We start from the raw sequence: 27,947 nt of genomic DNA, 5'->3' as shown, positions 1-27,947 counted from the left end.
CTGCCAGCACCGCGGGGCCTCCACCTCCCCGGGCGCAGACTTCGGCCCCGTTGCGGGGGGACGGGCGGTGATCCCGCTGCCCTTGGCGCTTAGACCTTGCACTGCCGGCGGTTTGCTGGGCTGTAAACAAGCTGCCTGGAGAAAAAGTGCCTCTGCTGAAGCCCCTGAAAACCACAGCAGCTGCCCTGAGGACCGTGAGACCCGCAGGTAAGCTGGTAAAACCTGTGCTGCTGTTTATTGCCCAGCGAGGCAGGTGCCTCCTTTGCCCGGTGCTGCCCGTGGCCACAGGTAGAGCTGGCAGCCCCGGTTCCGCGGCAGATGGGGAGCAGCAGGGCTCTCCTGCTGCCATCCCTGTGACTCATCCCTCTGTCCCACCAAATGCCAGTCCCGCTGCCTTCCGCAGCAGGGACACTGTGCTTTGTCTGACCCCATAAAACCCTGGGCTGGGATTCACTCGTGCTGCCCAGAGCCAGGTCCAGCACGCTGCCGGTGTACCCAGCACCCATCCCAAGGTGTCCTCTGTACCCCCAGCCCTCCATCAAATCCATCCTCACCCACTGGCTGCCCAGACAGTGACATGGGACTCTTCCCAGGCTGCAAGATGGGAATGCTCCATCCAGAGGGATGAGTCAGGGGCTGAGGTGGGGGGTGTGGAGCCTCTTTGCAGCCAGCATTTGCCAGCAGCAGTCCTCAGGGCAGTGCTGGGAGGGTTTTGGGTTATGGCACAGCTCCAGGCAGCCCTGAGGTGGCTGTCCTTGCATTTCTCACACCTGCCTTGCTCCCTGCAGAGCACCTGCTGTTTCCCACGTCTTTCATCCAAGCCCATGGGCTGTGCCAGGGGCTGGGGAGATTGAGCAGCACCCTGTAGCAGGGCATGGAGGGGTCCCACCATCCCGTGGGGGAGAATGGAAGGTGGGGGGGGGTGCACCCACCTCCCTGCAGCTGCTCACTGGGGACACGCTGGCTGCTGGAAGGGAGAGTGAGGAGGCTGCTGATGGCTGTGCCGCTCTCCCCTGGGCAGCTGAGCTGCAGCTTTGCCCAAGGACTAGAGCCAGGGCTGCTCCTCCCCTGCAGGGAGCCGCAGCCATGCGTGTGGCCGTCCTCGGGGCCGGGGTGATCGGGCTCTCCAGCGCCCTGTGCATCCACGAGCAGTTCCACAGCCTGCTGCCCGCGCTGGAGCTGGAGGTGTACGCTGACCGCTACACCCCCCACACCACCAGCGACGGGGCCGCCGGGCTCTGGCAGCCCTACCTGAGCGACCACGGCAACCTGCAGGAGACGTAAGTGAGGAGGAGGAGGAGGAGGAGGACCCTGGTGCCATGTGTCATCCCCCCCCCTCTCCCCGCCGTGCCCGCGGGGCTGGTGGAGCCACCGCTGCCCTGTTCCCACCGCAGGCTCTGGAACCAGGAGACGTTCCATCACCTCCTGGGGCACCTGGGCTCGGCAGCAGCCAAGGAGATGGGGCTCTTCCTCCTCTCGGGGTACAACCTGTTCACGCAGCCCGTGCCGGTAAGAAGCAGGTCGCAGCCAGGGCTGGGACGGGCTCCAGCTGGGAGCTGGAGGGGGGTGGGCAGGGCTGTTGGTCTTCCCAGGCGATGCTCCAAATGCTCCCAAACCCTTCCGAGTTTGTCTTGGGACACTTTGCCCAGGATGTGGGATGATTTGCCTGGGACACGGTGGTTTGGATGCCCCCTGACCACCACTGCCCACCCACCATGCTCCTTTGGGGGTGGGCTGTGCCCCCCCCAGAGCTCCCATCCCCTGGTGGCACAGCAATTTGGGCTCATTGCTGAGCTCAGACCTCTTTCCCTACTGCAGGACCCATCCTGGAAGAATATTGTCCTGGGATTCAGGAACTTGACACCGAAAGAGCTTGAGCTCTTCCCTGGCTACAGGTATTTTGCAGTCCTGTTTCTGGACAGCCCCTGATGTGCTTCCCCCAGGCAGGGAGGGTACAGCTGGACAGTCCCTGACGTGGTCCCTGTCCAGGGGCAGTGAGGGGGAGAAACGTGGGTGCAGAAGGGGCCTTGGCTGGTTACAGCCACTTCCCTTAAATAAGGGGTACAGGGCAGACTGAAGAAGTGGCAGCTCAGCTGGGAAACCATCCAGCTCCTCTTTCTTCTGGGGGAAGAAAATCAGCAGAAGGTGTTTTGTGCTGTAAACAGAGGAGGGGAAAAGGGGCAGTTGGGGTCCTGGGGCATGAGGTGGGTGCTGGTGTGAAGCTGCTGTGGGTGCTCAGGGCCTCCTCCCCTCCTCTGGTTTCAGCTATGGCTGGTTCAACACGGCGCTGATGCTGGAGTGCAGGACCTACCTGCCATGGCTCACCAACAGGTGAGTGCAGAGCTGGGCTGGGGCTGTGCTGGGGTCTGTGCAGAAGAGCTGCCTCTCCCCCCAGTTCCTCCAGCCAGTGGGGGATGTGGGGGGCAGCTGTGGCTTTTCATCCCACACATCAGGTGTTATTCCAGGTCCTTCTCCCGTGCTGAGCTGGCAGCTGAGTCAGGTGGGGCTGAGCTTAGGTGGGCACCCCGTGTCCTGCTGCAGTTCTGACCCCCTCAGCCTGAAAATGCTGGTGCTGGTGCCTTCCCCAGGACAGCACCCACGGGGTGCTGAGCACTCTGCTCACTGCAGCACGGTGTGATGAGCCAAAGAGGGAGGCAGGAATGCACCCCTGGGGAGAGGCTGGAGACCATCAGGAGTCACCAAGAAGACCCCAGATGCTCCTTACAAGGCCCAACAAGCTGTTCCCACCCAGGGCATCAGTCACAGGCACTGATTCCAATGGTGCATCTGCTTCTCAGTGCTGCTAACACATGAACTTCTTGTTCCCAGGTTAACAGAGAGAGGGGTGAAGTTCTTCCACAAGAAGGTCAAGTCTTTCCAGGAGGTGAGTGGGGCGATCGAGCTGGGGCAGAGCAGGGCAGAGAGGGCTTGGCTCTGTCCTGGAGCAGAGAAGAGACCTCCAGCCAGCACGTGCTGCTCCAGGATGTCCCTTGGCACAAGCAATGGGGACAGAGACAAGGCTATGCCAAGGTGTGCTGGGCAGGATAGAGGCTCTTGGGCACCACGAGAGGGTGGAGAGGGGCCAGGGTGGCACACCTGGCCAGCACTGAGTGATGGAGCAGCCAGGCATGGGCACTGTGACTTTCCTTTCTGCAGCTTTCTCCCCACACTGTGTCTGTGTCTCGTTAGGTGTTTGCCCAGGGAGTGGATGTTGTAGTGAACTGCACTGGGGTGCGTGCAGGGGAGCTGCAGCCCGACCCAGAGCTACAGCCCGGCCGCGGACAGGTCATAAAGGTGAGGTGGGTGCGGGGCTTGTGTCCCCTGTTGTGGTTCTGGAGGAGCCCTTCAACAGCCACCTGGGGCAAACCACAGGCTCGTGGCCCAGCCCCACACTGGGACCAGGTCCTGTCTCCCAGAAACGCTGCTCAGGTCACACCCTCGTGTTTGTGGAGGCTGGAGCAGGAAACCTGGTTCAGCCATGGGGACCCCCTGGGCTCCAGCCCGTTTCTGTGTGGGGTGAGGGTAGGGGGAGGCCAGAGGCGTGATGCCAGTGATGAAAGGCCTCAAATCCTTGGGAGAGGAGGGTGGGTGGGGAAATGCAGACTCAGGTCAGGGGGGAAGCTCTCTGCTTGCCAGCCTGCCCTGCCATCTCCCTGTGGCAGTGCAGGGAAGGCAGCGCTGCACCCAGAGCCAGAGCAGAGGGGGGGGCAGCACCTGCAGACCCACAGCCCTCCCCCTGTGCCCCCGAGCTGGGGATCCCACACTCCAGCTCTCCCTCACCCTCTCCCTTTGGTCTCCCAGGTCCTGGCCCCCTGGGTGAAGCATTTCATCATCACCCACGACATGGAGTCTGGGATCTACAACTCGCCGTACGTCATCCCGGGGTAGGTGCCAGCTGGGGGCTGGGTGCTGTCAGCTGCCAGGATGCAGGTCCCTGCTGCCCTCTGCCCACAGCCCCACTCCTGCAGCCCCCCGGGGCTGGGTCGGGACCCTCCCTGCTGCTGTGGGAGGCAAAGCCAGGGGGCTCCTGCGGTGGGCACAGGGACCCCAGTTGGCGCTCGGCTGCGAGGAGGGGCTGGGCTGCTCCTGGTTTCTCAGATCAGGCAGAGCCACAGGGCTTCAGTGGCCCCAGTCCTGTCCCTTTTCATAGACCCACAGGATCAGTAAGGTTGGAAAATGCCTCCAAGGTCATCATTCAGCTCCCTGTCACCACCCCACACGAACCCAGGAGCAGCCCCAGGGGAGAACCCTGATTTCTGTGTCCCCAGAGGGGTGAGAAGGGCTCAGACAAGAGCCCAGCCCAGAGCAAAGCACCATCTCACAAGCAGCAGCGGCTGTGCCAGGGCAGAGATCAGCTCCCAGCACCTCTCTCTTCCCACCAGCAGCTTTCTTAGGGCAGTTGGGTACCCAGGGAGCAGGATAAATAATCCCATGCCTCTGTTTCCTCTGGAGAGCATCCATCTACCCCACTCCCACCACAGCGAGGGGGCTTGAAGCTGTAACTTTAAGCTGGCCCTTCCCCTGATGTTCAGACTCCAGGCTTGGGCAACGAGCCCTTAGGTAAACAGGAACTTTGAATGCTCCCAGCTCCTGAGCAACCCAGCTGCTCCTGACCACCCCATGTAGTCAGGGATCCCTCTGCCTGTGCCTGTTGTACCTTGACCTGGGCGCTGGGCTGGCTCCTGAAAGCAAACCTCACCCCTCCTCAGCATTGGGGGCTCCATCCTGCCCCCCCAGCATTCAGCCCCTTGGTCTCTGTGCCCCCCCCAGGGCTGGCACGAGGTTTAAGAAGCCCCCAGTGGGTACAGGTGCCCCCAGCACCCCCAGCCTCATCCTGCCTCTTGCTCTCCATCAGTCGGCTGGAGCTTTGGGGTGGTAGCAGGAGGAACCTGTGTTCCTCTGTGTCCCCCGCTGCCAGCACCCTACTCCTCCCAGCTGCTTTGGGCTGAAAGCAGCAGCTTGGTTTTGCCCTGGGAGGGGCCTTTGGGGCTTTGGGACAGCTGGGGGCCCCTCACTGCCATCTGTCTCCTTTGGGTGCAGGAGTGAGTTCACTGTCTTGGGAGGGATCTACCAGCACGGCAACTGGAGTGAAGAGAACAGCGCCCAGGACCACAAAACCATCTGGGAGAGCTGCTGCAGGCTGCTCCCAGCTCTCCAGGTGAGTGACCCATCCCAGCACCCACCTCTGGGACGTGGGGAGGTGGCTGAGGGAGAGGGGGGTGGGCAGGTGCCAAGGACAGACCCCGAAACCTGGCTCTTCCTGTGAGTAAACACGTCGCCTTCAGCGAGCTGGGAGAGCCAGAGGGCTCCCTGCAAGGTCAGCTGCTGGGCTGAGAGCCACAGTGGTGATGGGTGGGGTGAGCACGTGGGGTCACCAGGGCTCTGGGTGTGCACAGAGAGGGTAAAACACAAGTGTGGGGCTGGGCACTGCGCTGGCCTCACCTGCTGTGCTGCAGGCTGTGCTCTGACATCCTTCAGCCCCTCTGCAGCATCATGGGAGCTGGTGTGGGGATGGGTGGGGGAGGCTCCATCCCTGCTCGCTGCAGAGGGCCCCTCCCCTCTCACAGCTTGCTGGGGGCTGTTTTGGGGGTGACATCTGACTTCAGGGCAATGCTGTGTGGGCACTGATGGGCTGTTGCTTCCAGAATGCCAAGATCGTAGAGGAGTGGAGCGGCTTGAGACCAGCACGGCCCAGGGTTCGCCTGGAGAGGGAGACCATCCGCCACGGCCACTCCCAGGCAGAGGTACTGTGTGCAGCCCCCAGATCCTGACCCCAATTAACCACCCTGCTAATCACACCTCTGTCACCATGGCCTTGGCTTTGCAGCACCCACATCCAGCTGATGCTGGGGGTCTTCAGCCCCCTCACCCCATCACCCCTCCAGTAATGGGGGAACCCATGAGCCAGCTTCAGGCCAGTGTCAGAGAGACAGAGTTGGGGTGGGTGCTGGGGAATGCTCCTGCCAGAGGAAAACCTGCAGCTGGAGCAGAACTGAAACAGCACCAAGTGCAGCGTGGTGGGGGCACAGAGGGACACTGGTGGGGCTGGACCCACTGTGGGGCTCCGACAGTCAGCTGCCCCATGTAGGCAGCAGCCTTTGGAGGGAGGGGTGGAGCAGCAGGTCACTCAGCCTGGAGCTCCCCGTCTGAAGACACTGAGGACATCCCCAGCCACTGCCATGGCTCCTCCCTGCCCGTGGTCCCACAGGGCTCCAGTGCAGCTTCCCCAGCGCTGATCCCTTCTCTCCTCCCCCAGGTCATCCACAACTACGGCCACGGCGGGTTCGGCATCACCATCCACTGGGGCTGCGCCATGGCCGCGGCCAGGCTCTTCGGCAGCATCCTCCAGGAGAAGCAGCAGCTCAGCCCGCCCCTGCCCCGCCTGTGAGCTGCCGGCTCAGCCAGGGTAGCTTAGAGATCACAGCCCAAGGATGCCACTAACCCAGCGCCACACCGCAGCACTCACCCCCCACCAGCTCCAACACCGCTCCCTAGTGTCTCTTCAGGCTGCTGCCAGTCCCGCCGCCGGCCGGGGGGCTGCGTTCCCTCCACCCCGGCCTTGCCCAACCTGCTCCCCCCTCTTCAGCGCTCTGAAGCACCGACTAACTGTGCACGGCTCTCCCAGGGCTGGGTCTGCCCAGGGTCTCTGGTTCCTCTTCGCACCCAGCCAGGCACTGCTGGGGTTTCTCCCTCGGGAACGTTCTGGGGGATGCCCCAGGACATGAGTGACCCGGGCATCACTGCCCCTGGAGGATTCCCAGTGGAGACGCCTGTCCCACAGCTACTGCCAAGCAGCAAGGAGTTGGTGAGAAAAGGGGTATTGGCACAACACCCCGGGATGTGGCAACACCCAACCAACCGGGTGACAAAGTCCTGATCAAGACCTGGAAAGAAACTTCTTAACACCTCAATGGGAGGGACCTTTTCTTGTCTCTTACCACAGCTACAGCCTGAACAGCCCAGGAACCACCCTGGAAGGGCACCAGTTCCCCTGGAAGTCTCAGAATGACACAGTTACACCTCTGGAGCTTCTCAGAACATGAATCCTGTGACCGCTCTTGACATCCAAACACACTGAGAACGAGTTGGGTCCCAGAGGGTGAAGCCAGCTCCGTCCCTGCAGCAGCAGGAGTCTCCCAGCTCTGAGGAACAAGGGGTAAAACACAACAGCCAGCAGCATTCTTACTGAAAAAACTCTTTATTTGTTCAACATAAAATACCTACTGTGGAGTTCAACCGTCCAGTGGCGCATCGGGAACAGGAGGAGTATTTTACAACAAGCTCGGTGTACACAAAGTTTTTCAACATTAAAATGGATCCAGCTTAGAAACTGTACATTCAGCCACAGGAAAACATTCAGTGTTCTTCCAGCAAGCAGTTAGGAGGAAGATGATGGTTCTCAGAGCTGTCCTTAGGGAGTTAACAGTCTGTGCACAGGGTCGGAGCTAACCCCAGCCAGGAGCTGCTTCCTCACTGCTGCCATCCTGGCCCCCGTGGGACGGATGCTCCAAGGGAAATCTGCAGCACTGAGGCCCCCCCCAGTTCCACCCCAGCACATTCAGGGCAATTCTCCAACTACAGCCTGACACAAGGAGAGGAAAACAAATTGTTGGCACCATCAGCCTGTTATGGGCTCCACTGGAACTTCAGCTTGCTGGAGATGGAGCACACAGGATCCAGAGAGCAGAGACAGCCAAATACCCGACCTGGCCCAGAGCCCCAGGCACAGACAGCGTGTTCCTGTCTCAGCAGCCACAGCTGGGGTGGGAGCCCCTGGGACCTGAGTGGCATCTTCACGTGACTGTGACAAGGAACATCACAGACCAACCCCCTCCTGGAGTCCCTGGCTGCAGGCACCAAGGCCGGGTGGTAAGCGAAAGGACAGACACGTCGGTGCCTCGTCCAACTTCACCTTCCCTCAGCAGAAGATACCACACCCAGAATTCCCATAACCTCTTTGGCCTGTCTTCCTTAGCCTGAGATTTCCCGGTCTCTTTCAGGAATTATCCACCCCTGAACTTCCTTCAGTGCCACAAGAAACAGCTGCACATGTCTTGGGGCGTTACATTGCACGACAGCTGTAAAACACATCATGGAAGCTGAACCCCCATCAGTATTGCCCCCAAACACGCCCTCAGGCACCCATCTGCACCCCACACAAACAGGGCCTGGCTCCCAGAATCCTTACAATCTCCTGCTGTCAAAAGCCCATCGTGAGCTGAGTGACCAGACACACGTATTGCTTCCCCCACCCCAGTGGTGACTTTGGGTCCTTCTCCATGTGGCTGTGAGGAATCCTGGAAACAGGCTGAGACATGTCTCAGCTTCCTCAGGCATCCCCAGGCTGTGATCTGTCTTCCCACAGAGCCACAGAGCCCTGGCCAGCCAGACAAACGTATCCTCACCTGAACTCTGCTACGTTCCTGGCAGAACAGAACCATCAGCCTGGAGGAGCGACGTCCAACAGTGAAGTTCCTCACCTGAGGATGACCACAGCTCGGCTCTTCCCATGACTCCTGCTCCTCTGTGACGTGCCACCAGCTACATTCCTTCAGCACCAGCTCCACGAATGACCAGCAGCTCTGGAGAGGTTCTGCCCAGCCGTTGGGAAACCAGCTTCTGTTGGGAGACACTCCAAAGCAGCTCCATCCAAACTGCTACACACAGCCCTTTGCAGCAAGGCTTCTCTGTCAAGGAGAACAAACTCAGGCACGGTGAGCAGAGGTACCTGGACCCATGCAGAGCTCCACAGTGTGTGTCCCCACACACAGAGGCCCTGGCTCAGCTGCAGCTGCCTTCACCACACACCAGACGGAGCGCCCAAGGTCTCCAGCAACGTTAGAGAAGTCAAATTCTGCTCCAAACCATGAGGATTCCCATTTCTGCAACAAACTCAGCTCCTCAGGTGCTCAAGCCACCTGCCTTGGGTGGGAGAAGCATTCAGAAAGCAGTTCCCAAGCAATCAGTGCCCACTAATCCTCAGGGATCAGAGCCTGTGGGCAAGGGAACCCAAAAGCAGGGGCTGGTTCACCGTTGCCACGTTGTGGTGGTGTTGGTGGTGGTTAAAAAGTGCAAGGCAGGCATCTAACTCATAAAATCTATTCTGTAGTGTATGGAATCCACTGTGTGCTATGCCAGGTACACAATAAATACTGACCTTTTGTTTTTAGGCATCAAGAGTACATTATTTGAATTACAGCTTATACCAAGGTGCATTCAGTTAGCTATTTGCCTGACACGGGACGTTTGAAGCTGAGTAGCTGACCATGCAAGCACAACAGACTTAAGAAAAACCCCCTTCCTGCTAAACTTCAAGTGACATCTGGATCAAACGCCTCTCAACACAGAAGTGGAGGTTGGATGAGTGTGAGCGAAGAGCAGCAGAGACACAAGTTGCTTGGGGTCAACCCAAAGGGTCCTGCGGTTCGACCCGTGGCGCTGGCAGTGACGGTATGGTCAGCTTGCTATGCTTCAGGGTTGTTCTGGGTTCTTGTGTGTGAAAGATCTTGCAGTGGGTTTTCTGTGTCCCATCATTCCTGCGAGCCAGAGTTTGACCTGGTGACCCCTGGGGAGTGAGATCCTCTCCCAACCATCTCCTGTCCCCATTCGCGGTGGCTGGACTCCTGTAAGCCGCGGCCTTTGGTCTCGATGGGCAAGAAGCAGGAAGCCACAGCAGCCAGAAGGCAACACCCACTGTAAACCACCAGAGTTAAATAGACTGAAGATTCCAACATCACCTGCAGGAGGAGAGGCAGAAAACAGGAACTGGGATCCCTGGGCCTGTCACAGGCAGCAGTACTGGTGCTGGTGTAGCAGCACACGTGGTAAGTACAGGAGTGGAAAAACCACCACTGCTTCAGAGTCCTGTCCCTGCAGAGCCTGGCTCTCACAACCTCCCTGCCCAGCTCTTGCCCACAAGGTTTGTATCCTCCAGGAGCTCAGCCTGGGATCTCAAGAGAAAGGTTGCCCCATGCCATGCAGAGACACTCCCTGCCTCCCTCAGATCCCACCCCCAGGTAGAGGTGCCCTTGCTCCTACCCAGCAGCCTGCTTCCCAGTTGTTTATGGATATGGTTTAGTTTAGGATGGGAATGGTCAGACTTCATAATCTGCAAAGGCCTTTTCCACCCGTGTGATTCTGTGATCCCCCAGCATGGGGAGCTCTGGAGGTGGACTCAGAGAGGAGCCTGGACTCTGGGCAAGGCACAGCCACCAACACCCCTCCCTCAGCACCTGGTGCACAGACTGCCCCTGGTTTAGCCCCCAGAGCAGGTTCTCCATCACCTCCCTGTGCCTCCAGTCTCAGGAGGAGGGGTTTTACCTGTGCAATGAAGGGGGTGATGAGGGCTCCCACTCGAGCCATCCCACTGCATGTTCCCAGGCCCAAAGCACGCGTGGCCGTCGGATAGACCTGTGAACAGAGCAGCAGCCCATCAATGCTACTGGGAAGTTCTCTTCCCTCCAGTCTCCTAAATCAGTGCAAATTAATAAGTGGCACTACAGCAAGTTCTGCTGGGCAATGACAATGAGATCATCAACTCTCATCTGGGGTAAGGTCCGTTGTGGAAAGGTCATAAAAATGACTTTCCCACCACGTTCTCACTCCCTTAAAGAGTCTCATGACAAAACCAACCTCCTTACCTCAGGAGTGTAAACATAAGCAGCCTGAAATCCTCCTGAAATAAAAGCTCTTGCAATGAAGAGCAGCACAGTAAGAACATTTCTGTGGGAACAAAGAGGAGAGCAGTGTTGGGGATGGTTCTGTACACAACGTTCATTCAACTTGGAGGCAAGTGCAATAAAAATGTTAATTCATCAGAAGGATTTCTCTCTTTTTAAATTTTGTAGTTTTTCTGGACCTTTAATAAAACAGTGATGCCAACCAACCTGCATTCCCACCATCACATCAGTTTTTGAGTGTGTTTTTCTATCTGACAGCTGTAACTGGGAGAAGCAGTGGATAACTGAGCTTGATCTGAGTAAGAAGAATATACACCCTGTTATGAATGGTGCTGGCACAGATGAGAAGGAGACAGGGGTGCAGCTTCCCCAGCTGAAAGACACAGCCCTACACACCACCTGGGTATTTGCAGCTTCATAAGGTTCCTTACTGCCAGGGTTCTGTACTATGAGGTTTTGTAGGGTCCCTGGAAGGGTCTAAATTCAGAGAGCAAAGTGAGGGAGCTCTCTGCTGGCTGATGGGTCAGTTCCTTGCTCAGCCCCAAGTTCTTTTGGGAGTTGGGTCCCCTGAACCTGCACAGCATCAAGCTCCACCAGCCCTGCTGTAGGACCTGAGGCTGTGCCAGGCTGTGTCTACTGCTCCTCGTGGCAGTGTGGGGTGGCACCTGCACCACAGAGAGCCCGTAACTGGGGCAGCTGCACGGGGGGCAGGGGCTGGGCTGCCCTGGCACAGCTGGGCTGGGGAAACAGGCCATGAGCAGCACAGAACAGGACACATACCAGCTCCCCAGGCTCGCCACATCAGATCTGATTTTAGAACTGTCCAACAATCACCTCCTGCTCAGACACAAGCTCCTGTGTTCTCCCTTGGACTGCTCTGTCCTCAGGACTGTAGTGAAGGACTTCTCCTCTCCTGCCTCCTTCCATTCTCCTCCAGACTCTGCTGACAGACCCTCACACCACCCTGATTTTTATTCCCAACTGAGCACAACCCTCTCATGGCTTTTCAAACCACCACTCCCAGTTTTCTGCCCTAATCAAGACTGAACATGGATGAACCAGCCATAGCAGCTGTCCACAGTGTTTTCCTTACCTTCCAACGCAGAGAAACAGCAGAAGGCTGCACAGTGAGAAGACAAAAAAGGACAGGGCCATGGTTTTCTTGCGGCCTATCCGATCAATAATCCACAGTGTCACCAGCACACCTGAGGAGGAGACAAGTTCAGCTCTGCTCCGTTCCCCCCAGTGGAGGCTGCAGCAGCAGGAGGCTTTAACACAGGCTGGTTCATTTGGATTGGGAATGGTGGTCTCCCTCTCTCAAGTACCTTTCTGGCAGGGGCATTGTCCTGCCAGTCTCTGCCCTTTAACAAGCTGATTCCCCTCCTGTTCCTCTGCTCCCTTCAGGGACTGGGAGGCTGCAATGAGGTCCCCCCACAGCCTTCTCTTCTCCAGGCTGACCTGCAGGACCGTCCTCCCATGGGGTAGTGACTATCCATATGGATCAGGCACAGACCTACAACCTTTCACCATCCAATTCCTTCTCTTTCAGCATCTGTCCCTGAAACTATCACCTAGAACAGAACAACCTGACCACTGCCTCATGCTATTATCTCAAACAGATTAACCCTGAGAGCTCATCTCCTGCATCTGAAGCAACAAGGGCTATTAAACACAAACTACCTTGCTTCTCCTACATCTGACTGTTCCCTGACATTCTCTGGAGATGACTGAAAATCATGACTGAGGCTGGGCACAGAGCTTCAGGGAGCAAGTTCTCCACTAATTCACTACCCACCAGCCTTTTAAAATAGTTCTGGAAAGTCATTTATGGATAAAAGTTCAAGTGCTTCTGCCCCTTTGATTTAATTGTTCCCCTTCCTCTGCATGGCTAATACATTGCCTGGATAGAATCCACAGTCAGATGGGCCCTAATAGCTTCCCAAAGTGATTACTAGTGATTTTCTCTGTGGAGATCACTTGGGCAGTGAAGAGAGCTACAGTGACTGTGTGTACCACATACATCCCATCATCCAAGCAAGGAGCTCCAGAGCTGTGGGAAATGCCTGGCAGGAGGGCAGATGGAAGAGCCACTCTGCTGCTGCACCAGAGCCTGTTTCAACCACACCAACCTGCCTATTGCCACTTACCAGGGAATTCTGACAGGGTTGTCCAGAGCAGATCAGTGTAATCTTCCTCTGTCAGGTACTCACAGGTCAGGCTGCACTTTGCTTTAACTTCTTTCCTTCTGCTGGATACTGGGGAGGAAAAAGAAAATAAACATGAACAGATCTTAAGTAATCCCTTCCCTGCCTTTGCCCTGCTCTGCCTTTACCACTCTTACCCCTGAAACTGATTGAAGGGCTGTGCTGAAAAGACCCTGCTGCACAGCAGGTGTGTCCTACCTCAAAGACACACCCAGGACTGACCAGTTTATAATCCTATCTGTGGCAGGATGTCTTAGCCCTGCAACCATCACTAGCAGAGGGAAAACTTACACCTGCTTATCAGCTACAAAGGCTTAGTTATGTTCAGTCCAGGGCAGAATTAACATTGCTAATGCAGTTTCTCCTTGCATATTAACACTTCATCTACACTTTGAGAAGCCTGAAGAATCCTATGCCTTTGTAAAAAGCAGTATTTCTAGAGGATGCATGCTCCTTCGTGGAGGCTAATCAGAGCCAGACCTCTCAGACAGCTTAGGCACTATTGTACAAGCCTGGGATCTGTGTCTTCTTCCAACAGCACCCATCCCCTCCCTGTAATTTTCTGACTATAAGGCAGCTTTCACTAATTAGAAAGTGTTCTGGATGCAATCAGGCCTCCCCTGGGGTACCAAACTTTTCAAGCCTTTTCTTAATGCAATCAAAAGACTTATTTAAAACAGAAACCTGAAGATAAAAAAGGGGTGATGGTTTCCCAGCATTCTCCCTGAGAACCTGGGAGCTCCACCTCTCTGTCTCATAACTAATTAGTCCTGTCAGATCTGGAAACTCACATTTACTCAATCACTTTTTTCTCAGGAAGGAGGGAGGGTTTTGCTAACAGGTCTCCCCTTGAAGGTTGTCCTGCTGGTTTACATTTTGGGCTCAGAGACACCATGGGACCTCTCTGCATTGTGCAGGGAATGAGGAATAGTCTATGAGAAGTGTTTAAATAAGTAACCCCATCAGTGGATGCCTTAAAATTCAGGCTGGCAGGCACAGGCACTTCCAAACTACCAGCAGAAGGTGATGTAATGAAAGATATTCCACCACTTAATGAGGAGAATTAAAAAGAGATGGACCAGTACTCACTGCTGCAGACATCTCCTGCTTGGAAGAACTCTGTAGTTAATAAAACTAACCCATAATATGAAAAAGCATTGGAAAACCTGCAAGGAAGAAAAGAAGAGAGGAAGCCTCAGCCAGACCTGTAGTAAACAGTGTGAATCAAAACTGAACCCAGTGTGTGAGGAGCTCTGCTAAGTGCTACCTACTCAAGGCTATTTCCTATCAGCATTAGCAAATGAAAGGGCAATTAGACTGAGAACACCAGCGATTGGTGGTTTAATAAATTACAGATCAATACAGGTTGGGGTTTGGGGGGGTTTTTTGAGGAGGAAGTTGCTGCATTTTAGTGACACTGTAAAACACCCCCATTAAAACCCATTTAGCATTCTGCTGGCACAGAACCAGTGCTATTTCCTCTTACCATATAAACCAGAGTAACAGTGTGGTCCATCGGAAATGGGGGGTAAAAAGGTCCCTCATCTTCCCTCGGTCTTCCTGTTGGAAAGAAGCAGGAATCAGATGATCAGGACACTCACTGGTCCTGGCCTGGAGGGTGTGCAGGGGGGAAGGATAATGCAGCACCCAGTACTGTTTGATCCCAGGGAGCCCAGCACTGGACACAACACTCCAGGTGGGGCCTGAGCAGGGCAGAGCAGAGGGGGAGGATCCCCTCCTGTCACCTGCTGCCCACACTCCTCCTGATGCCCCCAGGATCCCATTGTCTCTCTCAGCCCCCAGGGCACACTGCTGGCTCACAGCCACCCTGTCACCCACCAGCACCCCCATCCCCTTCTCCAAAGAGCTCCTCTCCAGCAGGTCACCCCCAGCCTGCACTCATTCAAGTGGTTAAGATGAGGTTAATTAACATTAATGCCCACTGTCAAGGCCCTTCTCACATTCAGGATGTTCATGTAAACACAAACAAGGAGCTAACTCTCCCTGGCTGTGAATACATACCATCTCCTCTCATTTGTATTCCTGGGGGAGACATTAAACTGACCTTTGATTAGTTGCTTATAAAGACAGAGGTGGCTGCAGCACTGTACCCCAGGTTACTGCTGCGGCTGTTCCCTGGACATACCTGTCTGGAGATAATCAACTTGCCCAGGGGCATGGGAGCCCCGTTGTCTGTCGCGATCCGCCTCAGGGTGGCGATCGCTTTCTCCTGGTTCCCAGATAACACATCGTACCTGGCGCTTTCGGGCAGCCACTGTGGGAGCAGAGCAGATCACAGGCAGTGTTACAGCAAAGCGGGGCACTGGACAGACTGGGGGGGCACAGTGGGGCAGCTCAGCGACCCCAGCACACTGCTGGGGTAAGGATTACAGAACCAATCTTGGAACAACTCAGAGGAGCATCTGCCAAAAATCAGGCCTTAAGACTAATTTAACTGAAAAACCCCAGTGTCACCACAACTCCAGCCTGAAACCTTCCCCCTCTGTCACCCTGGGTTTATCCTTGAGAAACTGTAAGTGTTTTTGCAGGTTCTTTAATGGAAATAAAGCCATTAGATTGGAGAGATTTCCCAGCCTGGTTTGGTTTCCCAAAATTCCAGCTCACCCTTGTCCTCCAGCAATTAGAGTCACAGCTCTATATAAACACAGCTCTCACTGGGCTGTTTTTACCACCACCCTGCTGAAACAATGGTCATTATTTCAGATGCCCCAAAGAAGACTTCAACAGAGAGCCCAAAACTGGCATGATTTCCCTCAGAGAGGTGGAACATGCTTTTCCTCTTTGAAAGAATACCTACAAAACACAGGACAGCGAAGAGCAGGAGCGGGAGGGCAGAAAGGATGAGGAGCCACCGCCAGCCCAGAGTGGGCATCACCAGCACTGCCAGGAGGACTTCAAACACCGTCCCAATGGCCCAAAAGACCTGCCAGAGGGAACAGGAAGAGTCACAAGTGAGAACAGAGGAGCTCTCCAGGCCTCCTTCTCTGCTCTCTAGGGACAGCTGGGGAGGGGAACGCCAGAGGCATTTCCGATGTGCAGCAAACGTGGAGGAAGGTGGAATGTTCAGCTCAGAGCTGAGCACTGGCTTTCTCCAGACAGGGATGTTTAACTGCAGGCAGCTTCTCCCAGGCACCACACTCCTGGCATGGTGCTTCATAAGCAAAATGACCATCAATGTGTCCAAGTTTCTTAAGCAAAATGACTATTCATGTGTCCAGGCTACCAGAGCCACGGGGTTTGGCCAGTGGATGAGAAGGGATTGATACCTTCCCAGCAAACAATGGACCCAGCATCCTCCCACACAGCCTCCCCAGGCAGGATTATTCTCCTGTAGATCACAAATCCATTTAGCTCATTATTTTATGCTCAGAAGATCTTTCTAACCCAGGGTTGCCCAGATGCAGCTGAACTGCAGTAGAACAGAAGTGACAGGGAGGAGCAATTCCCCCACTGAACTCTCTCTGCACAAGATCAACCAGCAGGACTAACCAGCAGTTATCTCAGAGGGCTGGTTTTGCAAGGAGAAGCTCTCTCACTCAATTCAGTGAGCTGTTCCACAAGGATGCTCCTTCCCAACTGACTGATGCAGTCAACAGCTCTCTGATCCTTCAAACACCCACTAAAGGGCTGTGAATCCTGCTGTACAGCATTTACAGGGTGAAATTCTGCTCTTGGTGACTTTGATACTTTTGGATTGATTGTGGGGAGCTGAATTTAGCCCCACATTTACCAAACAGTCAGTTCTCCACTACCCATGACTCCCATGACTGAGTTGTGGATTAACACCATGAAGAAACGAGGTGACACCCAAATGGTGACACCCTTGTGCTCACAGCAATCACTCACACAGCACTGGGTGCAAGTTCATCTGGAAAATAGGAAGATTCAGCTAAAAGTGGAGTGTTACATGAATGGCTTGTGCTGCTTTGGGACCTGAGCTCACACTGCTGCATGGGGTAAGCTCAGCTCCACACTGACTTGGACAATGGGGATCTGACTGCAGCTATGTGGGAGATCCCTGGTCAGTCAGACTGATGGGTGTCACCAACAGTCTGCACAGTGGCTCTGCTCACCTCTATTAGCAAAATGCATTTTGCTCTGGCTTTCATTGGGAGGAACTCAGCATATAAAGTTACCCTGTGAAGAGTGAACATGGAGAAACACATCCTGTTAGCACACTGAGAGGAAAACACCACATTACCACAGTGAGAGTGGGTCAAACAGCTCCTCTGCCTCTTAGGAAGACTGCCAAACCCACAGGAGTAACACAAAACCCTTCCCAGCCCTCAGAGTCAGCAGGGCTGGACACTGGTTCCAGCTGCCCTTCCCAGCCCCCAGAGTCAGCAGGGCTGTGCACAGCAGTTCCAACACCCCTTCTGCATCAGAACCACCCCCCTCTAGTCCCTCATTGCAGTGGAGGATGGAATTTGCTCTCTCAGGGTGACTGTAACCCTGTAGTTGTTTGCTGCATGTAGCATTTCCTAGTGTATGTTTTCACAGCCTGCTCTGGGCTGGGACAGGAGTTATGCCTGTTACTACTCATGGTGTGGGGCTGTCAGCATTCACCACACACAGACTCTGCTGCTGGGTGAAGTATTTCTTCAGAGAATTCCCCATCAGTCTACTCTGCCAGGTTCCAGTTCTCCAAGAGGTGGATGCTTTCAAGGGCTGCTTCTGTTACTGGCAGGAAACAATTTGCATTCTTTTATTAAAGAATATCTAACTCTGCAAGAGTCTTTGTTTCATGACTGTGCCAGAGTAATGGTACAGCTCCTCTGTGAGTACTTCCTGAGGATGCATGCAAGGGCCAGCACCCACACAAGGCTCTCTCCTGTTCTTCAAACCCTCTGGTTGTTCTCAAACAACCCTTGTTGTTCCTTGCTGCTACTCTGCATCCTGTTGACTAGCCCTGCTTCTGCTTCTGAACTCCTCAGGCTTTCTTTGATGCCTGTGACAAAACTCCTAACAGCTTGACAACCAGTGGATTGATCTCCAAGTAGGTTCCCAGAACCCAACTCATTCAACTCAGTGTCTCACACAGTATTCTATTAAATCAGTAATTAAGAGGAGGAGGGAGCACAATCACAGGACAGGAGATGCAGAGCACCCCCTGCACATCACAGCAGAAATCAGGAGCTGGTTAATGCTGTGCAGAACAGCTTTCTGAAGAGAAGACACCGTATTTCTGTGAGTCTGGGTGTTGGCACTCTGAATGAAGGGGCACATTCAAGTGTTAAACAATATCTTGCAGACAATCCTGGGGGGGCACAGCTTCTCTGGAGCAGCTCCTACACAGACAGAGGGATATCTGACCTAGGCAGTTCATTTATTACTGCTGGGTGCTTCCTTTTTAATAGCCCCTTTCTTAAAAATACCTCTCCCATGCCCACTACAGAATACACCACCACAACTAGAAAGATACTCATGTCATTCCAGTGGAGTTCAGCCACTCTGACCCAAAGTTAGTAAGAAAGGAGCTACTTCTCCTCCACACACACAGATTCCTGACTCAGCAGTGATGGCACCCACTCTGAGTCCTGTGTCTGGCCCTTCTTTGTCTCTCATGAAGCCCTGCAGCCCTTGCACAGTACCCATCCCTCTGTGAAACTGCTCTGGCTGAGCTGTGGCTGCTCCTGTGGGGATCACTGATGTGTGTTTGAGCACAAGGCATGATGAACTCTGATGCTTTGGGGTTCTCCTGCCTCATCCCAGTTGTGCTCAGCTGAAGCTGCCTCACTGTTGGTCCACACACAGCAGGATAAGGCCTCTCCTATTTTACACACACGTTACACTTAGGTGCAGCTTCTCAAGGCAGGCAGGAGAGCAGTACAAGGAAATTAATAATACTGCCATGTTCCATCTCAGCTCTGAATCTTTTATCTGGGAATGGCAATAGAAGAGACAGGATATTGACTTGCCTGGAGAAGAAGCATGTGAGCCATCAAAGTTACACTCTGATTACTCCAAAATAGCACCTCCATGGGGCAAAACATCAATTATTAATGGGGATAAAAGACAACAGAGAGAGAGAAGGGCTGTACTCTTCCCTCTACATTTATAATTAAAAGCCTAGAGCAGAGTTATTTACTCCAGATGGCAAATTTAGAGGTCTTCCTCTTCAGTGAATGGAACAACACAGTGAGAGAGAAATACCCTGACCCTGCTTTCCCATTGGCAATGTGTCTGAGCATCAGGAGTTCCCCAGTGCTCCAGGTCTGGAATTCCAACTCAGGTGCTCAGAGTCTTACAGGTTAGCTCCAAGACACGTGCAGACAATGGGACAACTGAAGAGAGAGGCCTGTCTGCAGTCTGACAGGAGCATTTCAGAATATAAACAGACAAGAGGAAGGTTGGACCTGCGCATATTTACTTACGACTGAGGCACTCCTCCAATCCCAAAGCCCACCAGGCCCCTCAGCACCAAGATCCAGCTGTACACTGGTGCAAACCCACTGAGGATCCCATAGTAGAGAGTCCACAACACGCTGATCTTCAGGCCCTGTATTTAACAAGCACAAGGGAAACAAAAGTCTCTGCTCTAACACCAATTAACAAAGAGTAAATTAGAGCTTCAAGCTCCTTTTACCTCAATTCTGGCTCTGTTTAATTCTGCTTCACACACGTGGGCTATGACATTGGTGAGCCTCATGCACTGAAACCTCCCCACTGTAGAAATACCAGAGTATATTTCAGTAGGAGCTGAGGACTTACTGTTTTTCTCCCATACTGGTCTGAAATGTTTCCCCAGAGGGTGGAGCTGGACATCATTCCCACAAACACCACCTGTGAAACACCAGAAAAAAAAGTCTTACCCTTAATGAGACAAAGTAACATTTAAGCAAAGTAACATATGACAGCAAAGACAACACAATTCTGCAGTGAAACTAGAGAATTTCATCTGTAATAACAGAGCAAAGATGGCCAGGTGCTCTGGGTAGAGTTCTTTGCAGCAGAGACTACTGGAGATGACTATTTGTACAGGGGGATTTTGCAAAAGTCATTAAGTTCACTTCCTTTGACTTGAAAGGGAGTTTACTACCACCAGGAACAGGGTTGAGTGTCAGGAGACTGTTCAAGCTGAGGTCCCTCAGCTTTTTCCAGCAGTGAGCTCATTTCCAGTACCTTCCTTGCTTTTGTTGAGGTCAGGAACCTAAACACAACATACATGAACTGAATCTCTGCCAGGCTACCTTCCTCACCTCACCCTTCCCTTACCTGCTAAGCTGGGAACTACTGGATTAGACCAGAGCTGAAGAGTGCTGAGCTTTTGATAAATGTTAGAAAAGAAATGATGAGAGATGACTGGAGAGCCCAGTTTGCCACTAAATGGAAGTGGCTGTGTCTTGTTTCTGGGTTGGTTTTTATAATGCTGAAAAAGGTTTTCATAACCCACAAAATCATCTTTCATCTGCTCCCCAGCAGGGCCCCACTGAGAGTTCCATTAACATTCCTGAGGGGACAGGAGAGAGGAGCAAGTGTCCTGGAGAGGGGAAGCAACCAGGCAGCCCTGGAACCAGCTTTGCCATTACGAGGTCCCTCCAGTGACAAACCAGTTGGACACTGGAATGTGGCATTACCCACACTGTGAGTCCAGCCCTGGGAGATGCTGAGGTCCCCAGTTCCAGTGAGCATGTTCATGAATAAAAGCTGATCAGAGCTGCCAGAGACCTGCAAGTCAGAGCTCTTCTAGGAGCCCAGTGCTGCACAGTGCCCCTCAGCCAGCTCACCTCTGTTCTCAGTAGGTTGTCTCACATTTGAGCAGAGATAAAGTTACATCTTTAGAAAAGTCTGGGAAAAAAAAAAGACTTGGGTGTCAAGAAAAAGATATCATACCCTTTTCAGAGGTGGCACCAAAAAGTATAGTTTATTTTGTGAATGGAGAGAGAAATGAAATCCTGCTCAATGAAGGTGATGCCAAACCCAAGCATGTTTCCTCCATCAGCACATCTTTGTCTGAGAATGTGCCACTCAAGTAATAAGAGGGGTAAGAAGCTGTTTGTCTCATGTCCACTGAGCCCTTCTCCTCCTGGCTGTCCTCACCAAGAATCAAACTGTGCTGAGCTGAAAGAAGGAACAAGACCCTCCTTCAGGTGGGCTAGCTGCCTTCAGGTACAGGACAGGACATGATCTTAACCCCTTTAAATCTACTCAGCATTTTGACCAATCTACACAACAGGACAAATGGCATCAAAAGCTAAAGGTAAAAAGAGACAGGAGTTAAATTGCATTGCAGCAGTGGCATATGCTGAGAGAAGGGTCCCAAAACTCATTTTCTTATCCCTAAATGCTTTGCATGTTTCCAGCAGTGTCCTTAGAGGTGGCATTGTAAGAGTGCTGCTTGCAAAGATCACTGAAGAGCCATCTCAAAAAGCAATCTCTTGCTCTCTCACACAGCTCCTGGTCTGTCTACGTACAAGAGAGCTTAAATGTGGTGAGAGAGAGAGTCAGAATCCTTGTTTTCAAATATGGTTTGGATTTTAGGACAAGTCTGAGTCAATTCATTAATTTTCCTGGAAATTCCATGAACCTTTGAACCAGAAACTTGCAAAACTTCCTCAGGCCTCATCCAGCTTCACTTCTTCAAGCTCTGGCATTTAAAAAAATGACTCCTATATTCTTCCAAGCCACAGGCAATCTGCAAAGGCCTTGAAGAGATTCAACTCTGGGATCTGAAGCATAAAGTCTGGATAACAACAAGTGGAAAAACCTTACAGAACAGAGGAGCTGTCAGTTATTTTTCCTACCGATGTGAGCAATGCAACCTGCCAGCTTGGTAATCGCCACTCACAATGAAGCTGAGGAGCTAGGATACTTAAAATCATCATTTCCATAGCATCTGCCATCTAGAAAGGTAAAGAAGAAACAAAAATCAGTAACTCCTTGAAAATTAGATTGACAGAGCAGTCAGTAATATACCTGCATGAAATCAACCTTGTGCCAGTCCCGCTCCGTGGGTGAAACGGAGCAGTTACACTTGCAGGGTACAAGGGATTTACACAGTGTAGGGAAAAGAAAAGCAACAGGTACACTCTGGAACTGATTTCTAGTTGTCATAATGTTTGTAACACTGGCAGAGAGGATTCAAAGAGCCAAATCACGTTAGGCTGGGTGGTTTTGAGGAGGCTTGTCTGGTCAGCGATCCAGGCTCATTCACTTCCATACTGCATATTACAGGATGAGCTTTAAACTCCTTTACACACAGACTCACTCAAAACTGGCTGCTGCCTTATAACTTACTCCCTTTCCCCCCTTATACACGATTTTGTATCAAATGTATCAATGTATCACCTGTAGATTGAATTCCACTACTGCCTTAGGCTCTAATCCACAGCCGTAGATGACAGTAGATGACAGTCAGTACATACAGGTTCCCTACAATACACCCCAGTAGATGTAACAAAGTGCTCTGGAAACAGCAGAGAAGTGAAAACAAACCCAGACTTTCTGTTCTTGGTATCAGGGTTAAAACTACAAGTACTGGGTTGCTGTTCACCTGAAACAGAGATGACAATAGGAGTGACTAATATGGACAACGGAGATTGTAGCTAAGGGGATGAATGTGGTAAAATCCCTGCAGGAAAACCAGGATCTGCTCCTAGTAGAGGACAGGAACAGTTGGACTCGATGATCTTAAAGTCTTTTCCAACCTTGTGATTCTGCAGGAAAAGCCCAGTACCCTTCCCATTTGAAACAAGCATTTGGAATAGAGAATTGAAATTTATTTTTCAAACCCTGATTTAGAGGAACTTTGGAGACAGAGAGATCAATCAGTGACTCAGCACCCTCACATAGACATGTCTGAGTCCAGCTGCCAGTTTAGAATTCCATGTAAAACCCCTTCTTTCTGGCACAGTTATCTGTTTGGAGACATTTTGTCCAGCTGAGAACAGTAACATTATTTGAAATCCCTGAGATTCTCCAACTGATGACCATGCAATTGACCTCGACACAGAGTTACTTGCCCATGCTAATCCAGTAATAACAGAGAGCTTCCACTGGAACTTCCCAAATCCAATGGCTTCCACCGCATCTTCCACCATGAAAGTATCTGGAAAGAAAAGGATTCTAGTGCAGAAGTGTGTTCCTTTCCCAGTGAGAGGCATTCTGTGAGTGCAACCACTTATTAGCTGGGTGATCCACCAAGATCTAAACTAAGTAACAGAGAGCTACATGGCTTGTATACATTTCCTACTTGGGAAAGTCCATATTCTTCAGGAACTGGGCTAAAGCCTAAATCATTCTAAATATTCTAAATATTCCTAGCATATTTTACTCCTGTAGAAGGAAACCAGCACTGCACCAGTGACTCCAGCACACGTTCAGCCTGTTACTCCTGGGAGTGACTCCACCAGGCGACTTGCAGCTTCCTCTGGTGAGGAGGGTGTGAGCTGTTCCACAGCACACAGCAACACTATGGAAACTGCAGAGGAATATTCTATTGCCTGGAGAGTCAAACTGCATTTTGAATGAAGAATTTGCCCAACTCATGCATATCTTAAACCATATGTTTGTTAAGAATGCTGGTGGTTGTTGTTTCCCCCACGTTGTCACAACCTCGTTAATTTGTTCTCTCTCAATATCTCACACCCCTGAGTTCCTCCAGTGGAAAATGAAAAAAGCAACAAAAAATGCACTTTGATATTGATAATACTGATTTAAGCCTCAAAGTTTTAACACTTCCAGCAGTTTGAAAAGTACATTTGCCATGGAAGAGTTTTATCTAGCTAGGGGTTCAACATCCTCCCAAAGCAAAAGGCAAAAACCACAAAATAAAAGGAAATCACAGAAAATCTAACTGCTAAAATGAAGCAGAGATGCTGTAAGACCTCTGTTTGTGACTTCAACCCAGGCACTTGGTGTGACAGCACTCAAGGTCAGCGTACTGGGCTGGTGCATCACACACTTTTTTGGGCAACGTGCCAACTGAAGGTGTACATATATATATATATATATCTCTGCAGGCTGGCACAGCTGCTCTGAGCCTTCTGAGGAACTCACCCAGCTCCCTCCACAGTATTCTGGCTTCCTATTGCATCAGTATGTTAATAAATAAGTCCCTGGGAAACAGCCATCCCACAACATTTTACATGCTAAGACAAACCCAATGCTTCTCATACCTGCTGCACCAGTGCTGCCTTCAGGGCAGCCAGCACTTCTCTGTGGGGCAGAGAGCAGAGCCTGGCATTCTGTCCCTCTTGTCCTCTGGGCAAGCAGGAGAGAGGAACACTGCAGGGGCTTCCTTGCAGGTGAGCCAAGTGTAACTGCTCCAGCAGGAGCACTGATCAGTTCTAAAGGAAACCAAGTCAAGCCTCCTGTTCGACTTGGATACACAACTCCTTAAAAGGTCCTATTGCCAGTAACATAAAACCACAGAGCATCCCTCAGAGAACAAGGTAACTAAATCATGATTTTCAGCTGTAAAATAACTTGCCTGTGTTATTGTTTCCTTCTTTTATTTGGGAATCTTCACCTTCTCTACACCTGATGCATTCAGCCTGGCTGCATCGTGACTGAAACGAAGAGGCCACACAGAAAAAGAAACCTACTCACCATCAGTTGGGTTGGCAAATTCTTTTGGCACTGCAGCTCCATCCTCTAGCTCAATAGGCTCCAGCTCTGTCCGAACACCCTCAATCTGGATTTCGTGTTCTCCTGAAATGACATCCTCATCTGACCTTGAGCTTTCTCCCGTGCGGCGAAACTTCACCACCCTAGGAACACAGGGACAGGGATCAGTGGGTCTTCTCAAGGGCAGAGGTGTCTCTGGTTAGGCTCCAAGCCCCATTTGGTCAACCAGCAGCCAAGTTCCTCCCCACTCTCCTGTCTCCACACTCAGAGGGAAGGCTGTGACATTAATTTGTATGCTTTTAGAGACAGTATCCCCTTGGTTGTTACTGCTGAGGTACCTTGTGATGTGATACACTCATCATTCCTGCACAAAGAGGATGTTATTGTGCTAACATACAGAGTTATAAAAGCATACAGGTTGTAGAAATCTGATTAAATGATCTGTATTTAATGATAGCCATGTTTTGTGTGCACAGGCATCACTGAATTTCAAATGCTCTGGCCTCACAGGAAGACCCCAAATTCAATTTTCCACGTTGATGTCATAAGAACCATTTGTGTCTAAGAGAAGTGAAAGTCCTGAAGTTTGCCAGATTTTTCCCCATTAATTAGTGAAGCAGGATTCATGAGAGAATTCAGTGAATGGACTGGGGTTTTTCCATTACAGAGATGAGTCCGTGACCACAGAGCTGATTCCTTCCCTCCCTTGTCTTAATCAGAAGTATTGAATATCATGTAATTAATCCAACACCTGTATTTTAAGAAACTCTCTGATTCCCAGTACTCAGTTCATTTTTGGAATCACTTAGGTAAAGAGGTGGGACAGAATGAGAAAGTGAATCAAGGTTGGAGTCAGGACTGAAGCATGTGCCTGCCTGGCACATGAGATGACAAGTGTCACATGTGTGTCATGCTCACAACTGTGGGTATTGAGTATCACTTCTGGCACTGGCTCAGAGACCAGCATCTCATCTCATCTCTGCAGCAAGGCCAGGAGAGAACAAGACACAGAGCCACAACTCTGCTAAACCTGACCCAACTTTTCACTAACTTGCACAAAATCACTCTAACCAACTAATTTTGGTTCCTGTATGCAGAGGGGATCTGTCAGGGAGGGCAGTGGGCCTGCCAGCAGCCTGACCCTCCCTACAGCACACACAGGCCCTGCCAGCAGCCTCACATCCCTGTGAGGCAGGGAAGTTCCTCATGCTGAGAGGTTTCTGGTAATCACAGTCTCAAAACACAGCGATCTGGAAGCCAGGGGTACAGACTGGCCTAACCCAAGAAGCTGTGGGAAGAGATTTGGGAGTAAGGGAACATGTCATGAACCAGCCATAGTCAATGGTCAACACAGCAGGTGTGCAGATACTTCCAGACATCACAAGTAAGCTAACAGCTTATCAGAACCCATTAACTAACTAATCAGCTTGGTGTGAACAGTGTGTGTAACCAATTAGCAGGTTTTTAGCTTGCCATGTTGACAGTAACAAATGTCTATAATCTGTGGGATTTCACCCAATAAACAGCTTCACCTGAATTCCTATCAGATTGTGTGTTGCCCATCACTCATCTCCACACAGATCCCTCTGCCATCAGTTACATTTCCTACTACACCAAAAGGTGAGGAAACAGATCTACCCTAATCAATGATTCCTCCAGTCCCCTTCACTTTACCTGCACCATCAGTGTGCCACAAGATGACTCCTTTGTTACAAAGGGTAATTAACAGGAAAGTACCATTGATATCTCATTTACAAAAGTTTTACAAGCACCTGGTTTAGCTGTGCTGGAAGCACACCTTTATATCTGCATTTATTTAAAGTAGGATTATTACTATTACTTCAGGTGTCCCAAAGCCTGGTGCAAAGCTCACCCAAGTGTATGGACACCGCAGTGTGTCCATGCTCCCTGGGATGGGACTGAAAATCCCTCCTACAACCTGTGCTGATACCTGTTTGGTGTCCTCACTGGCAAAACAGATGTGCCAATAAAAACCTTGCTGACTTTAAAGTGCCTGAGCCCAACGCCCTGTGTCACTGCTTCTTACTTGGTCATGGTTGGGGAGGTGGACTTTCAGAACTGACTGTTTGGGAGATGAGGGTTCTGGATGCCATGCAAAGACAGCGACTGGCAAGCTGAGCAGAGAGCTGCCTGGCCACAGTCCTCAGCATAGATTATAAAAGCCCAAATGTTTATTGCTTAGGAACCTATGAAACAACTTGACATGAAGGAAAAACCCCACAAAGTGGTATCTGCTGTTCCCTCCTTGCAAAGTTCTTTGCAGGTGAGACACAGCAGAGAGCTGCATCTGTTTGCAAGATCTCAGTGCTGAGTAGTCCAACTACACCTACATGGGGAGGTACTTTAGAACAGGTTTCTGTGTTTCATTAAAAAATGAAAAAAACCAAAGACTGGGACAAGGGGCTGAATTAAACCATCTCATTCTGTTCACTGACAAGCTGCATGCATCCAAACTGAGTATTTAGAATAGCCAGAGTCCATGTCCATATCCCCAGCTTACTAGAAATGCCACGGGACAGTCTGCTCTGTCACTGACACGGGCTCATTAATATTTAAAACCAACTTTCAGCATTCATTCCCTGCCTTGCAGAGTCAATGGTTTATAAACAGGGGGCCGTTTCAAAGCACCTGATAGCAGGGCATTAGCAGAAACACTGTTGTTTTTAAAGGAAACATCCCCCAGAAGGAAGGGGAATGCTGGTGTTACAAGGCAGGAATGCTTTCATCCCCTCTTTGCACGGACCCAGCAACCCCATCCCAGCAGCACGGGGTTCCTCAGGGGTGCAGCAGTGTGTGTTCCCCCACAGCACAGAGCTGGCAGACACTGGTGACACTGGCTGCAAACACCTTTAGCCAAAAAGGCTTCTGCTCTGCAACCAGTTTGCAGCATGAAGGAGGAAGCTGGGGAAGATGCCCTCCCTAGCACAGCGTTATTTACAGATGCAACCCACCTTGCAGACACAGCAGCAGTCTTTCCAGTAAAATCTTTTGGCACTTCCATGGCTTTATCCCAGCTCTCCTATTCCCACCACCACCGAGTTAATGGGAAAATACAAACCTGAGTGAATTTATATAACAACCAGCTCCCTGCACACCCCTTGGATGCTGAACCCAGGCAGCTAATCAAGGAAAATGGCCTGCTTCCCGGGGCCTAAGCCACTTCCCAGGAACGATTCCCTTCCAAATCCCCAGGAACGATTCCCAATACCCCCGCAGCCCGTGGAGGAGAAGCCCTGCGCATCCCCGCTCCCTATCGGTGCTACTCACGGCAGCTGTCTCAGCTGGAATAAATCATCCTCCATTGCCGGGCTGCGTCTGGAGGAGCTGCTCTCATCGCTCCCGCATGGCGGGGATGGCTGGACAGCTCCGGTGGCGGACGGTACCCCGCACCGGGCGGCAGGGGAAGGGATGGGATGGGCTCGGCTTGGCTCGGCTCCACTCGGTTCGGCTCGGT

General features: G+C 51.9%; 2 protein-coding genes across 2 annotated transcripts; one reads left to right on the top strand and one right to left on the bottom strand.

Annotated features, from left to right (window-relative positions):
- Window positions 1-146: 146 nt before the first annotated feature.
- DAO (D-amino acid oxidase) lies at window positions 147-6,673 on the top strand. Its single transcript, XM_084271846.1, has 11 exons — window positions 147-207; window positions 1,075-1,280; window positions 1,395-1,509; window positions 1,819-1,895; window positions 2,266-2,331; window positions 2,830-2,884; window positions 3,190-3,294; window positions 3,802-3,884; window positions 5,041-5,158; window positions 5,646-5,744; window positions 6,257-6,673. The coding sequence occupies exons 2-11, from the start codon at window positions 1,087-1,089 to the stop codon at window positions 6,386-6,388; spliced, it is 1,044 nt and encodes a 347-aa protein (XP_084127972.1). The 5' UTR covers window positions 147-207; window positions 1,075-1,086; the 3' UTR covers window positions 6,389-6,673.
- Window positions 6,674-9,263: 2,590 nt separating this feature from the next.
- On the bottom strand, window positions 9,264-27,795 carry SVOP (SV2 related protein; the record flags this gene model as incomplete). Its single annotated transcript, XM_084272167.1, has 16 exons — window positions 9,264-9,737; window positions 10,321-10,410; window positions 10,641-10,722; window positions 11,773-11,884; window positions 12,827-12,934; window positions 13,973-14,049; window positions 14,370-14,443; window positions 15,030-15,158; window positions 15,702-15,827; window positions 16,978-17,041; window positions 19,279-19,403; window positions 19,616-19,687; window positions 21,649-21,747; window positions 22,867-22,952; window positions 24,455-24,615; window positions 27,761-27,795. 16 exons carry the CDS (start codon window positions 27,793-27,795, stop codon window positions 9,531-9,533), a joined length of 1,647 nt encoding a protein of 548 aa, XP_084128293.1. The 3' UTR covers window positions 9,264-9,530.
- Between the last annotated feature and the right edge of the window lie 152 nt (window positions 27,796-27,947).

This window comes from Gallinula chloropus (genome assembly GCF_964237585.1).
Source record: "Gallinula chloropus genome assembly, chromosome: 17".
NCBI lineage: Eukaryota > Metazoa > Chordata > Aves > Gruiformes > Rallidae > Gallinula > Gallinula chloropus.
Note: the sequence above shows the minus strand (reverse complement) of the source record. Positions and strands in the feature narration are given on the sequence as shown.